Raw genomic sequence first — 13,263 nt, 5'->3', positions numbered from 1 at the left:
ACTTCAATTTACTTTTTTTCAATAAAAATGCAGAAACTGGAAATGTTATTTTTTTTCTGTCCAATTCTATGTAGCTAGGAAAGTGAAATTACAAAGAATTAAGGCCTGAGATAATATCAAATACTCATTTGCTCTCAGCTGACACTTTTCTTTGTAGGTTGACACGTTGGCTAATGAACTTCTAGTGTTAGCTCTAAAGGGAGGTTTGTTGTTTTAGGTCGGCCAAGAATGCGACGCCTGTCAGTGATCACTTTGCCAGTCTAATTTCCTAAACCAATTACTGGCACCAGTACGCAGTAGGACAACCAATTTGAAGCTATGTCTCGCTGTTGCCTATTCCTCATTTGAATATGAGGACCCAATGCACAGCAACAACGTTATTACGCAGAGCTTGTAAATAGAATATTAAATCTAAATTCTGTCATTTTGGCTGAAGCTTGAGAAAGCCATTTCAAAGCTAAGTGTTTTTGAGGATCCATGCCTGGACGTCGTAGCTGAGGGGGGGAGAAAACAACAAGCATGCCAACAGATAGATTAAAACTCAATTAAAGAGTTCATTTGATTTTTTTTATGTGCAAAGTGGCTTATTGTGGGTTTAAAGTGATATTATGGAAGAAAATAAAGATGACGCTTTGTTAAATAAAGATCCTTTAGGAGTTTTCCTATGAAATATTGTGCAGAATTGGAAATCTGGCTCTCCATGAGCAGCTTACGACTGAACTTTTGACCCACTTCATTTACAAACTACGGTGGCCCTGAAGTGCATATCACACCAACACATCACTCATTGCAAAAACTTATTAAAGATCACAAATAAAAAAAGCCTAAAAAAATAAAAACAAAATTACAGAAAAAATAAAAATGAAAGGCTTCAAAAAACTGAAGTGACTTCCAGAAATCAGAAACGTTCCTTTTCGTTACATTTTATTTTGATTTCAAATTTTTTTAATCAAAATTGGAAAAGGTAAGTACTATGGGACATCACAGATTCATTATAACCATAGAAATACTAGATAGGTCCTGTACGAATCATAACATTTTTATTAGCATGTGGACTTTGTTTTAAAAAACTCAAACATCGTCATGCAATCAGTAATGTCCCATAATACTTACCTCTTCTAATTCCATTTTGATCTCTGAAATTACTTTTGTTTTCAGAAATGCTTCATTTTTTTTGAATAGTGGATTTTTTTAAACCTAAAATGAAATGCTATTTTTATTATTTGTTTTTCTTTTTTAATAATAGTTGAATTTGTTTTGATGGAGTGATTTGCACCTCAGGGCCACCGTACCAAACTGTGACCTATCTGCAGCCTCCTCAGAGATGCCTTAAAGATTGCAGCCACCGAACGGCCATCCGTCATGAAGTTTCTTTGGATTTACTGATGGCCATCTACTGTATTTGTTCATCATAATATCTGCCTAGAGATTCATTTCTCACGGCGCTCATCGCTCCATGGATTTTGTGACATTTGGATTGCGGCTGCTCATTTGCAAGCAAGCAGCAATATGTTAATGAGCCGCCTCTTTCTCCTTCACTCTCCTTCTCCCTTCACCACTTCAGCTGCTAACTGTGAGCATTTTTAGAAAGGCGCGCATTACAAGGCAGGAGGAGGATCTGTGGATTGCAGCGACTGCTTGCCATTAGGGTTCAAAAGTTCACCCAATTCCCCTAGGGCTACTGTTCTGCTGCAGATGCTGATAGTCTTTTCTTTCTGCCTCTCTCCTGGCTTCCTTTCTTCCCCTCTCTTTCTCTCTGTTTACACTATTAATCTTGTACACTCTCACTCACACGGCCTGGCTGGAGGAGAGCGGTTTGAAGGGGGGATTTGGACGTATTTAACCGAAGGGCATCCATCACTCTCATCTCCAACTTCCCCCTCCCCACACCACCGCCACCACCACCAAAAGCCACATAGTAAAGTTGTTGCACCCTCCTCTAATTTGCTTTGTTTTATTGTTGAACTGCATAATTACATCCCTGCGTCGCCTCTGGTGCAGCGCGATGCTGAAACCCAGGGAAAGCAGGCAAAGTGAAATGTGCCGCCGTCCATCTGCAAGGAGGCGCATAGACAGAATGCAAAGTGGGAAGCTGGGGCAGGGTGGCTCCTAATCTCCCCCAGAGCTGTCAATGTCACAGACAAATAGCAAAACTATCAGATGCCGCGGGTTCAACCGGAGGTTAGCGTTCCCAGGTACCTCCTGCATTCACTCCCTCTCCTTCTCCTCCTGCCTTCCAAATGAGAATTTGATTTTGCCCTCCACTGGAATCCATTTCTGGAGATGAATGAAGTTTCAATGCCAAGCCCAGGTGGCCATGCTGATTTCTTAGGGAAATAAATGGAGATCGGAGAGATGTGTTGGCCTGTAAACAGACAGTGACATGGCGGCTTCCAACACCTCTGGGAGCTCTCGGTTTAATTGTTGCTATAATGTAGCACTTTAAAGTCATTACCATACCCTTTGGAGTTATTTAAGGATGTTCAGGATGCAGCTCTCTGTACATCCCGGCCTGCATCCCTTTTCTTCCTGTTTGCCAAGTGGGACGGAGCTGCTGATGAGCTGCTGGGCGAGTCCTCCTCTACAGTTGGAATTCTTCCCATTGATTTAAAATGGATTCAGTCAAAACGCTCAGAAGCAGCTTAAGCATATTTCATTGTCAAGCTACTTTTGATCTATCTCACAGAATTAAACCCATAAATTTACCACAAAGTTAGATCATTTATATTTGCATACGAATGCTCACCGTATTTTGTCCATGTCGATAAAGGTCAGGATTCAACCTTTTAATTCACATTTTAAAAAGCAATCTACATCCATTTACATCTGATTATTTTTTTTAAGGATAAGTGAAATAAAAATTTCATAATCAATTTTCATAATATATATGTTCAATATACTACTAAAGTTAATAATATTTTTACTATATATTTTATCTTAAATTTTGTTTAAAAATATCATAATAATAACATTTTCTTAGTGCATTTATTTTGAAACAACTTATTTTTTTATTTAAAACATGTTTTATTATCTATTTTACTTAATGTACTGAAGAAAAGACAAATAATTAACGTAAAACCATCTTCATAAATACAAAAGAGTAATTAAAATAAATCTTTATTATTCTGCTTCAATTAGTACATTAAAAAGTACAACATATTTTTTGATAAAAAAATAAATGTAAAAATATATTTTTAACTAAATATTATTTATTACTAAAAAACAACAGTTTTTCTTATTAAAAAACAAAGTATACAAATGCACAAACATTTGTTTTTAATATTGCAATGAAAGATGGTATTTTTTTCCTAATTTTTTCTTTATTCTATTGAAAGATGTGCTCATTTATCACATGTTGCTTTAATAATAATGAGAGAATTATGTCAGTTGAGTGCAGTGAAAAAAATCAAGCTACATAAATAAACTTTTGTGAGTTACAGCGCGCTGAAATGGCATTTTATTCCGATTATATTTGATGGATTAATAGAAATAATCAAATGCATTAACAGCTATTTAGAAGACATTGATTTTTACATGGTTTTAACATGCTATTTCTTCAGTTGGTGCCGTTCCCTCCAGGATCTTTCACTGACTGCAGTTATGCCACATTTTTATTACAGATATGCAGTTTTCCGTGAGGGCCCGAGCTCCATTTCTTGTATTTATATTGTAACTACTGTTTTCTTTTCTTTTTTCTCCCCGTGTCTGTCAGCGAAGCAGCTGAAAACCATCCCCAGCGATTAGGGGATCATTGTATCTGCAGTTAAGCATTTGAATAGTGGTAGTAAATCTGGAAAAGAGAAATTCAGGGTCGCTGTAGACGCTGCTTATGGCCGCCCAGGGGGAAGCCTTCTCACATTGTAAATTTAGACCCTTTGTGTCTTTGCAGTGGCCGGCCCGTGATGTTTGAGTGTAGAAGTCAAGTGCAGAATGACTTCGGAGTGGATTTTTTTTTCCAGAACACATCTATTTTTACAGCTGAGTTGATAAGAAAAACAAAAAAAATCTTGAAATATTTATGGGTTACTTTTCAAGTAACATTTTTTTGGGTTATAGTGGTTTTATTTTAACCCAATTCGACTTTTTTTTAATTAATCTTTTATATTTTCCCAGAGTTAAAATAACCCCCAAAAATGCTCTCTTTTTCACTTTAAAGTTGCTCAAAAACAACCCAACTTGGATCATTTAATGTCAAACAATTATTATTTTATTATTTTACATGAAGGCTGAATTTCTTTATTTAACCAGAATTTTAAAATAAGTTTCTGCAAACATTTTGCATGAATTCCTGCTCTTCTTAACATCTCTGGATGGTGACACAGCCCTCCTGCAGGCTGAGATAATGCACTGCATGTTTTCTTTGGTTCAAACACACGCATTAGGAGGTTCTAAACATGGTTTATGTATCGATGACTGAAGTCCTAATCAAATCAGGGGGAGGGAAGGAGGGCCGAGAAGACATTCTGCCCTTAACCTCAGTGCTCTCAGTCTCTCTCAGCATTTCTGACGGCCGCCTCTCTACATGGACGTGCACCAAAGGCCTCCCACTGTAATGAGGAAAAATGTATCAATTTAGCTTGGCGTGTGCTCAGATGGAGCGCCGGCCGGGTGAAGGTGCACTGAGTGAATACTTTTTCCTAATCAAGGACAGTGTGGAAGAGGATTGCGGTCTGGTTGGCCCGGCCCGTGGAAGCGGCGGCATTTCTCCCAGCAGCCCCCTCAGGGCTGGGGCGCCTCTCCCTGCCTTCTGTTTCACCTCATCAGCAGAGTTCACAGCAGGGTCAGGTCCTGCCCTCCAATGCTGCATTGATACCTCCTGGATCCAAAGACTGTCAGAGCTCTCAAGGACTACGCAAAGGAGGAAGAAAACCAGAACTTTCTGACCAGACTTGACGTAAAAATCCCATAACTGTAACCGTACAATCAGTAAATAGAGCTGTCCTGACCGTCTAATTCGAGGGAAACCTTAGATTAAATAACACAAAAATGAGTTGCACAGATATTTTCAGTCTGCTGGAATTTTTCAGAAATGAAAACAAACATGGACCGGCAATATAATAAGCTGATGTCCATGTATTGATTTTTGTTTTAATCTAGAAATGCCATCTGCTTTTCCAAGACATCTATATTAGCAAAATGTAATATCTTTCGAGTACTGCTGGAACAAAATAAGCCTTTTTTATTAATGTTGCCTGCAGCATGTCATCTTGTTTTGCTCTTTCATAGAACCAAACATTGATTTACTATCAATAAAGGATTGGAGTGTAATCAGGGGATAGATACTCCTAAAGATAGTGGTAACGGAAGAATTAAAAGGAAGGGACTCGGTTCAACATTATGTTTCGAGTGGTGTAAAACCTAATGATTAGTTGAAATTGTCTGCACAGAGGAGCACATAAACTGCAGGAAAATGTTCAGTTTGAGTTGTTTTTAGACAAACAGAGGTTTAATGGTTTTCCAGAGAATTTCTCCTGCACTTTTTCTTTGCAAAGGTGAATTCTGGGCTAACCTAAACCCTTTTTCTGACCTTGAACAGGTCGCTGAGGTGTTTATTTGAAAGCAACAAAGCTAAAACATGTTGAGAAAACAACATTTCCTTGTTTTTTTCCCCATTCTTTATCGCTGGCGTTCTCCACATTTCTCTTGATAATCGAAGTGTTTCCACTGGTGGTTCCAACTATAGCCTTTCCCTGCTGCGACTGAATCCTTTGCCCTTCTTTACCATCCGACTGTGTGAAAAACAAGATGCTAACAGGGACGGCTCGTTTTTGCAGCACAGCCATCATCCTCTGTGCTTTTTTTCTTGTGTTTTTCGTACAATCTTTAGTGCGTTATGACCACCGTTAGATCTAATGTAACTTATCAGTCCTCCCACCAGACCATTTCCCTTCATTTTGATTCACTCTCTCTATCCAGCCTTTGATTGACTTTCAGCCTAACTAAAGTGGATTTTAATGAGAGAATACATTAACTCCCTCTGGTCATGCTAACATAAATCAGCCTTTTCTTGTGGGATCAACTGCTGAGCTCATAACACCCTGCTGGGGGGTGGGGGGTGCATAACCAAATGAGAGATTGTGGCTGTTGCAGACCGCTGGCACCTTAAATGCATCCTTGTGCATCGTCTCAAAGTTTTGCACAAGTTTGAGAGCAGACAGGTCAGTTTCCCCATAAAAATGCTTCTATTTTTTTGTTTACCTTTTTCCATAAGCAAATAATGTGACCTAAACTTTTGGAACATTTAGATTTACTTAGCAGGCGGCTAGCAACTCCTCACCTTGATTTACGCAACCTCCGACCAGACCCAAACACCATATTCATTTGCTCCTCTTTGTTGGTAATTGCACTCAGCTAAATAGGTTATGCAAAAATATCAATAAATTGCCATCAAATTAATGTCAATATCAAAGCTGTGGATGGGGCTAATTAAAACGCAAAAGGGATGAAAATGAAGTCACGGCATTGCCCTGAATAATTGATAATGCAATTTATGATTTTTATGAAAGACTGCCATCTGTCTGCAGTTTCGATAAGGCCTTAATTAGATGCATTAATGTGTCACTCGTTGCCTCGCTTAAAAGTTAAAACTCAAACACAAAGATGGTTTTGGATTTTGTTCAACGCTCTGAACGACACTTACTTGGATAACATTACCTCAAAATGGTCCCAAAGAGGTGTTGACCCAGAAGCAATCAGGTTCTACGCTCGTTCAAAGTGTGATCTGGCAGCATTAACCAGTTGGATGCTTTTATTGTGGAGGAATGTAAAGTAATGTGCAGATTTCTGGATTCATGCGGAGGATAGTTAGGGAGGGGTTTCAGGTCAGCTGGTGAGGCTGCTTAGCGCGCATGAATGTGTAATGTTTATTGACTCTGCGAGATCAGAGTGATCCTGTGTTGATTTTGTTCCTCCTTTTTTATTAGCCGAGCTCAGCTTTTGAGATAAATGAAGAGTGAGGGAGGCAGACGGATGAGGGGATTAGGAGTGAGCCGCAACATGGAAGCAGGCCTCAGACAAAAAAAAAAAAAAATGGACGTGCTGCCATGGGATAAATGAGGTGGGGGGAGCATAATGACCGCTGTTCGTTATGATGTACGGAATCAGGTTCTCTTTGACAAAACAGTCCTTAGCACCTTTGTGCTTATAGTGTCACTGGTCAGTCCATCCACAAAGACAGGCTGATGATATGTGAGCGTGTTAGTGCTGTGGAATGAGCCACTCATCTGTCAGGACCACAAGCTGAAGTAGTGCGGGGTTAACGGATCACACGCTGGTTTTTCATGCACTTAGATCTCAGTGGCAGCCGCAGTTTGGGCTCTAAAGATGCACAGACGAGACTTCAAACAAATCCTCCAGGAAAGACAATCGCACTTGTGGGGCACATTTAACGAGACAGGACATTTACTGTGGTGTCGGGGTTTGCTGTGGGTCCAATCTGAGGGACAGGCTTTCCCCGTGCCTTGTGCGGTCTGAATAGGGGTGTCACACTGACTTATGTAAATGGTGCTTAAGTCGCTCTTGTGTTTCCAACTAAAAGGAGCAGCTTGGAGAAGATCGATGCCCGTTGACGGATGAACTCGGAGGAAGCGGAGATAAGATTTTTGTTACAAACCAGGTACCTCTGTCAAAGCGGAAGTGACCTCAGTTTGCAGCTGACCTGGAGGGGTGGGGGTGGGGGGTCAAGTTGATCCCCAGGGTTTGAGTAGAGGAGCAAACAATCACCAGCTCAGTGCGGGTGAGCTGAAGGTGCATTTCATGAGAGCCAGTTTAGGATGCATTAAATTGATGATGCCACATAAGAGCAGAAACGCTATCAACCTATCTCCCGCATAAGTGAGACCGCTCACGGTGCATTACCTAACTGCCGCGCTAATTAGCTTAAGGCTTTCAAGTTGTGCCATTGTCCTATAGTGTTTGAAATTCGACTTTGCAAAATGAAGAGTTGCTGGATTCCCACAGGAAGCTTGTTCTCATTAAATTGTTATGTGAGCAGATGTATGGACTGCAGTGCTCAGCACCACTGTAGATGTATTGATCCGGGTTTCTTGAAGCCTAGCGGGGATGTATTTGATCCATGGGTTGAGAGAATTTGTATTCTGGTTTCTGTTGTTTCCTTAAGCAATGGAGAAAGTTTTAAAAAAAAGTTATTGCAGCTCCCATAATGTGCAAATTTGCAGTTTTTAATCTAACTCATATAAAATATAGTTGAGTTTGAGCTTTAAACTTAGTTGTGCTCACAGACTTGGAGGACAACATCCCAGTGGCAGCCCAAGACCTCACCAACATCCTGAAGCAAGGCTACCTAGAAAAGAAGCGAAAAGGCAAGAAAATACTTAATTCATATATTTTAAATATACTAATAAAATGTGTGCAAGTAACCAAAAGCATCCCCTTTTTTCTTCAGATCACACCTTCTTTGGACCAGAGTGGCAGAAGAGATGGTGCGTCCTCAACAACTCCATATTTTACTACTTTGGGAGCGAAAAAGGTTTGTGTTATTTTAATGTCCAGCTGCAGAAACAGAACAGCCACAGAAGGCTGCGCCACATAACATGCCGCCATGTGTCGTCCTCTCTGCAGATAAACAGCAGAAGGGTTCGTTTTATATCGGAAATTACAGCGCACAGCTGGTGCCCAACCTGAGAAAAGACTCCAAAAAAAAGTGTTGCTTTGAGCTCACGGCTCAAGGACGACGGGCTTTCCAGGTCTGTATCATCACGAGTGTATTACTAATTAAGTGGAAAATTTTAGTTTTTATTTCAAAATAAAATGTAAGGATTGTATCTTAAACATATTTGTCTTTTTTTTAATATACTACAAAATGTATTTACTAAGAAAAACAATTAATTAATCACTTCATTTTTTTAAATATAATTTTTATTGTTATTGTCATGTCTCGATATTTATAACTTTTAATAAAAGTAGATTTTTGCATTACTGTAGCGATGCCACCTCACTGTCTCCAGCTTTAAATATGCAGCTTTCTCTTTTAATGAGCTAAAAGCCCCCCCCAAAAAGAAATTATATCATTCTTCATTCAATCTTTTTTTTCTTCTTTTTCTTTAAATCATTATTATTTGTATTATATAAAACTGATAAAAATATATTTTGAGAGATATTTTTTCCTTCTTGTTTTCATGATTTTTTACAGGCTAGAATGTTGTTTTTTACTAAACCAAAACAAATAAACAAATAAATATGGAGCACCTTTAAATTATAGATATTTAAAAAATATTCTATCAATAAATAATTATTGGACAAACAAAAGAGATTTATTTAATACAATTTCTCCGTGGTTTTTAATGTATGTGTGTTCTATTTTCAGAGGTTTTCTCTGGTAACAACTATTAATTTACACAAAAAATAAACAGTTTTTACTGCATTTTTAAATGATTGACAATATTTTATAGTATAAATAATTTACTCAAAATGAGTGTAATTGCAAATAATAAGAACAACAGTGTTTCTGCCACTTTTCAGTTTGCTGCCAGTAATCCCCAGGAAGCCAAAGAGTGGGTGGACCAAATCAATTTTGTTCTAAAAGGTAAACTTTTTTTTAATTTTTTTTTCACTTATTTTATATGTTGCTTTATGAGAAATGTATTCCTCTGTTTCTCTCTTTTATGTCTCTTCTAATTTTGTGATTTTTCTCTCATCCTGTTTGACATTCGAGCATAAAAAGTCATTATCATATAAAAGGAGTAGATTTTCCAATTCAGAAATCGATTAAAAAAAATCATTGAGAGGTAACAAACTCACATGTTTCTATCTTGGTCTTCCACTGGCTTTTCCTGATGTTTTTGTGGTGCAGAAAGGTCAGGAGTGCGTGGGTGCTCTTTATCATCTCTGACTCATATAAAAAACACCCAATCCATTACTGCCTGCACAGCCAAGCACAACAGTCCTGCACCTCCTCATTGGACGTGTGGTTCCAATGTGTCACGTGCACCAACATGTAGCCCTGGTTTCCCTTCACCTCCTCCAGCGCCTCCTCCCACAGCCCTCCTACTGAATTCCAACTTACAGGAAATTGATTGGTAGATGTTCTGGCTATCCTCCAGTGACATTGATTTCTGCTTGGGTGCTGTTGTATGGCAGACGACCTGATACCCCGTGTTGCAGCTGCCCGTCGCTTGCAATGAACCGGCTCCTACATCTGAGCAAGCACTTGTGCCTCGTTTTCTCTCAAATGAACTCAGGCAGGGCCACCGATTAGCGGGAAGCAAAGGACACTCTGCAGTTTATCTTACATCCTGAGAGCACAGCTTTCATCTCAAACTCCGTTTGGTCCAGATTGTTCTTTGCTCCTCTAACATAGGGACTTTTCTTTGTTACATTGAGTTTTTGTTTGCTTTGTTGTGAAAAAAACGCAATTGTGTACAATCCAAAATAAGAGCTTAATAATAACTTTAAATTTAATTTAAAAACATTGTATTGTTTGTTTCTCTACCACTTTTTAATGTATTCTGAATATTTGGGGATTTTGACTTCATATTTCAAAATAAAAAGACAAAAAAATTGTTAAAAAATAAAAAAACTTGTGTACAAGTGACCTCTGCCCTACAGTCCACGCCTCTGCACTGTTTTCTGTGCCCTCCACCTGACACACCTCTCCAAATCCCTCACAGATCTGAGCTCCACCATCATTCCTGTGGATGACGATGAAGATGAGGAAAACTACGATGATATTGAGCCTAACAGTCCTTTGCAGCAGCCAAACATCCCCCAGAACAGCAAACAGGGCGGAGAGGAGGACTGGGAGGCCAAGGATGAGAGCGAGGAAATCTACGAGGAGCTGCCAGGTATGAGGGGGCGTGGCCAACCCGCGTTTGAACCCCCATACTGCTATAGACCCGGAGGGTGCACAAATTCCTGTGCTACTCAATCACACAAAGGGTCTCTCCAATTGTCACGCAAACCCTTTTGCGGACCTGCATTTTTCGGTTACGCACAGCAGCAGACCATCATGCTCATTTTGCAAAAAAGTGTGTTGTGACAAAAACTATAGCTGACCCCTTATTAAAAATATCTAAGCAGTTATCAAAATCAGCAAGAGTTGTTTGGAAAAGCCATGTCACATAAAGTCCAATTAGCTAATATTGCCAGGCAACAAATTACCTCCAATTAAAAAAAAAAAAAAAAAATGCAACCGCAATTTAACTGAAAGGAAATGAAGACCGTATCTCTCTTTAGGCTGAAAATAGTTCGGAATCTCTTCATGTCGCATATTTAATAGAAATTAAAGTTTGACTGACGAGCGCGAGGGAGAGCGTGCGCGAGCTCCTCCTGAAGGGGAGAGACAGTGCCATGTGTCAGGGCGGCTACAAGATCCCAAGAAGGACAAAAGAGGTGATCCGATCTTCTCATGGCCGTCGTCCATCACTGTTTCTATTAAATAAGATACATCAAGATTCGGTTTCAGTCAGTGAGTACATTACCTTTACCAAAATCACTGGTGAAAGGGAAATCAGTCTTCAGAATGTCACGCCGCCGTTCAAAGCCATCTGGGAAGAGGTACAGAGCCTGACCACAGATGGCATATCGGATGACAGCCTCTTTCGTTCACTTTCTCACCCCTTCCCTTATTAATCATGCACCACCTCCATGCTCATCAAAAGCACTACGCAAACACCATTAACTGCTATTTTCCACTAATTTCAGTCATCTACAAGGAAGTTCCCACTCCTCAAATGCTTAAGCAGAATATTCTTGATAACTGAGCAACACATGATTAAACATATTGTCCCTGTTTTTTTATTTAATATTTCTCTTCTTCAAAAAAAGTTAATAACATTTAATGACCATAAATATTTGGGATTTGCAAAATTGCATCTTTGACTGCGGCATCCGTTTCTGGTTGATGAGGGCTCTCCGTTTTGTCGCAGGGATGAGGCTGGCTCAGTTGCTGGCAGATTGCGGAGCACGGTTGGTATTGGCTCGGGTGCTGATGACTGATTTTATTGACTGGAAAATTAAATCACTTTGATATAGAAAAGCATCGGACCATAGCAGTGGTCTCTTAGCGGAGTGATGCTCCTAGTACTGAACGAATGCTTAGATCCACTGCAAACAAGATTGAATTTTCTTCTTTTCTTCCTGTTTTTGTTGTAGAAACAGTTTTTTTGTGGAAAGTTGGAGAACAAAAACCTATAGATGTGAATGGACAGTAGATTTTAAATAGAAACTACACACATGACCGCAAATTTGCATGTGTGTGTGTGTTAGTGTGTGTGTGTCATCTTTCCTGCTCTTCCTGGAAGGAGAGGCGCAGGTTGTGCTGGAAGGTGGATAGTGTTGCTGGGTTGTGGTCCGGCTGTCAGCCTGCTTCTGCTCAGGATGAATGTGGGAGACAGAGGGAGGCATATCACTGTGTCACCTAACAGACCACCGGGTGCCACGCCCCACAGTCAATGCCACGTCCGCCTCTGTGCGCCTCAAAGACAGCTCCTGCTTCTTTAACTATCCTCCCAGCACTTTGATGCATGTCGGCGTATTGATCCTCGTTGGGGAGTTCAGTCTGGTCCAAAGAAAAATAAGCATTTCATGTCCTGGGGATTTTGCAAAGATTACCTTAAGACACTTTTCTCCATTTGTAATAGTTTGAGTTCTAAATAAATTGCTTTCAGAAAACAATGTTTCCAATAATTATCTTCAGTTAAAAATCTATCTGCTAATGCTTTTTCATCTCTGTTTAGAGGAGGATTTCCAAGACTCTCTGAATGAGAGCTTCGAGAACAGCGGATCAGGTCAGAGCCATGTGTTTACATAACTATCATTACTATGAATATTATTATTCAAATCTGACCTGTGCATCTGCATTTCTTTGCAGACTACACCTCAGACTATGCTAACTACTATCAAGGTATATGGGATTGCGAGGCTGACGAGCCAGATGAGCTGGACTTTCAAAGAGGAGATCTCATCCACATCATCAGCAAGGTCAGCATCACACACATTAAAAACTATCCAGAAGTTTTCAGTTTCAGTGAATTTGATGGAAACAACTGTTTGTGTCTAACGAAGGGGGACTCCTGACTGCACCTTAGACTCTTTGATACAATTAAAGGAGGGTTTATAGTCATTTAAATCAAGCTATACACGATTGAAGCGTGTAAAATGTGCAATTATTTAAGGGTTAAACAACATCAGCTTCTGTAATTGCCCCGTTCTCATTTACTTTCCGAACATGCTGATATCCCCAACCTCTAAATTCCTCTGCTAGCCTGCACTGGCGTCCCACTGTTGCAGGGGAGCCAGCAGTGG

At 39.7% G+C, this 13,263-nt stretch overlaps 1 protein-coding gene across 1 annotated transcript in view; it reads left to right on the top strand.

Annotated features, from left to right (window-relative positions):
- skap1 (src kinase associated phosphoprotein 1) overlaps positions 1–13,263 on the top strand; it is a 28,651-nt gene that overhangs the window by 5,914 nt on the left and 9,474 nt on the right. The window contains exons 5-11 of the mRNA XM_024284781.2: positions 8,241–8,321; positions 8,405–8,488; positions 8,581–8,705; positions 9,481–9,544; positions 10,629–10,802; positions 12,696–12,746; positions 12,830–12,939. Of these exons, the coding sequence (XP_024140549.1) occupies positions 8,241–8,321; positions 8,405–8,488; positions 8,581–8,705; positions 9,481–9,544; positions 10,629–10,802; positions 12,696–12,746; positions 12,830–12,939 (689 nt within the window). The remainder of the gene's footprint in view (positions 1–8,240; positions 8,322–8,404; positions 8,489–8,580; positions 8,706–9,480; positions 9,545–10,628; positions 10,803–12,695; positions 12,747–12,829; positions 12,940–13,263) is intronic.

This window comes from Oryzias melastigma, linkage group LG19 (genome assembly GCF_002922805.2).
Source record: "Oryzias melastigma strain HK-1 linkage group LG19, ASM292280v2, whole genome shotgun sequence".
NCBI classification, from domain to species: domain Eukaryota; kingdom Metazoa; phylum Chordata; class Actinopteri; order Beloniformes; family Adrianichthyidae; genus Oryzias; species Oryzias melastigma.
Note: the sequence above shows the minus strand (reverse complement) of the source record. Positions and strands in the feature narration are given on the sequence as shown.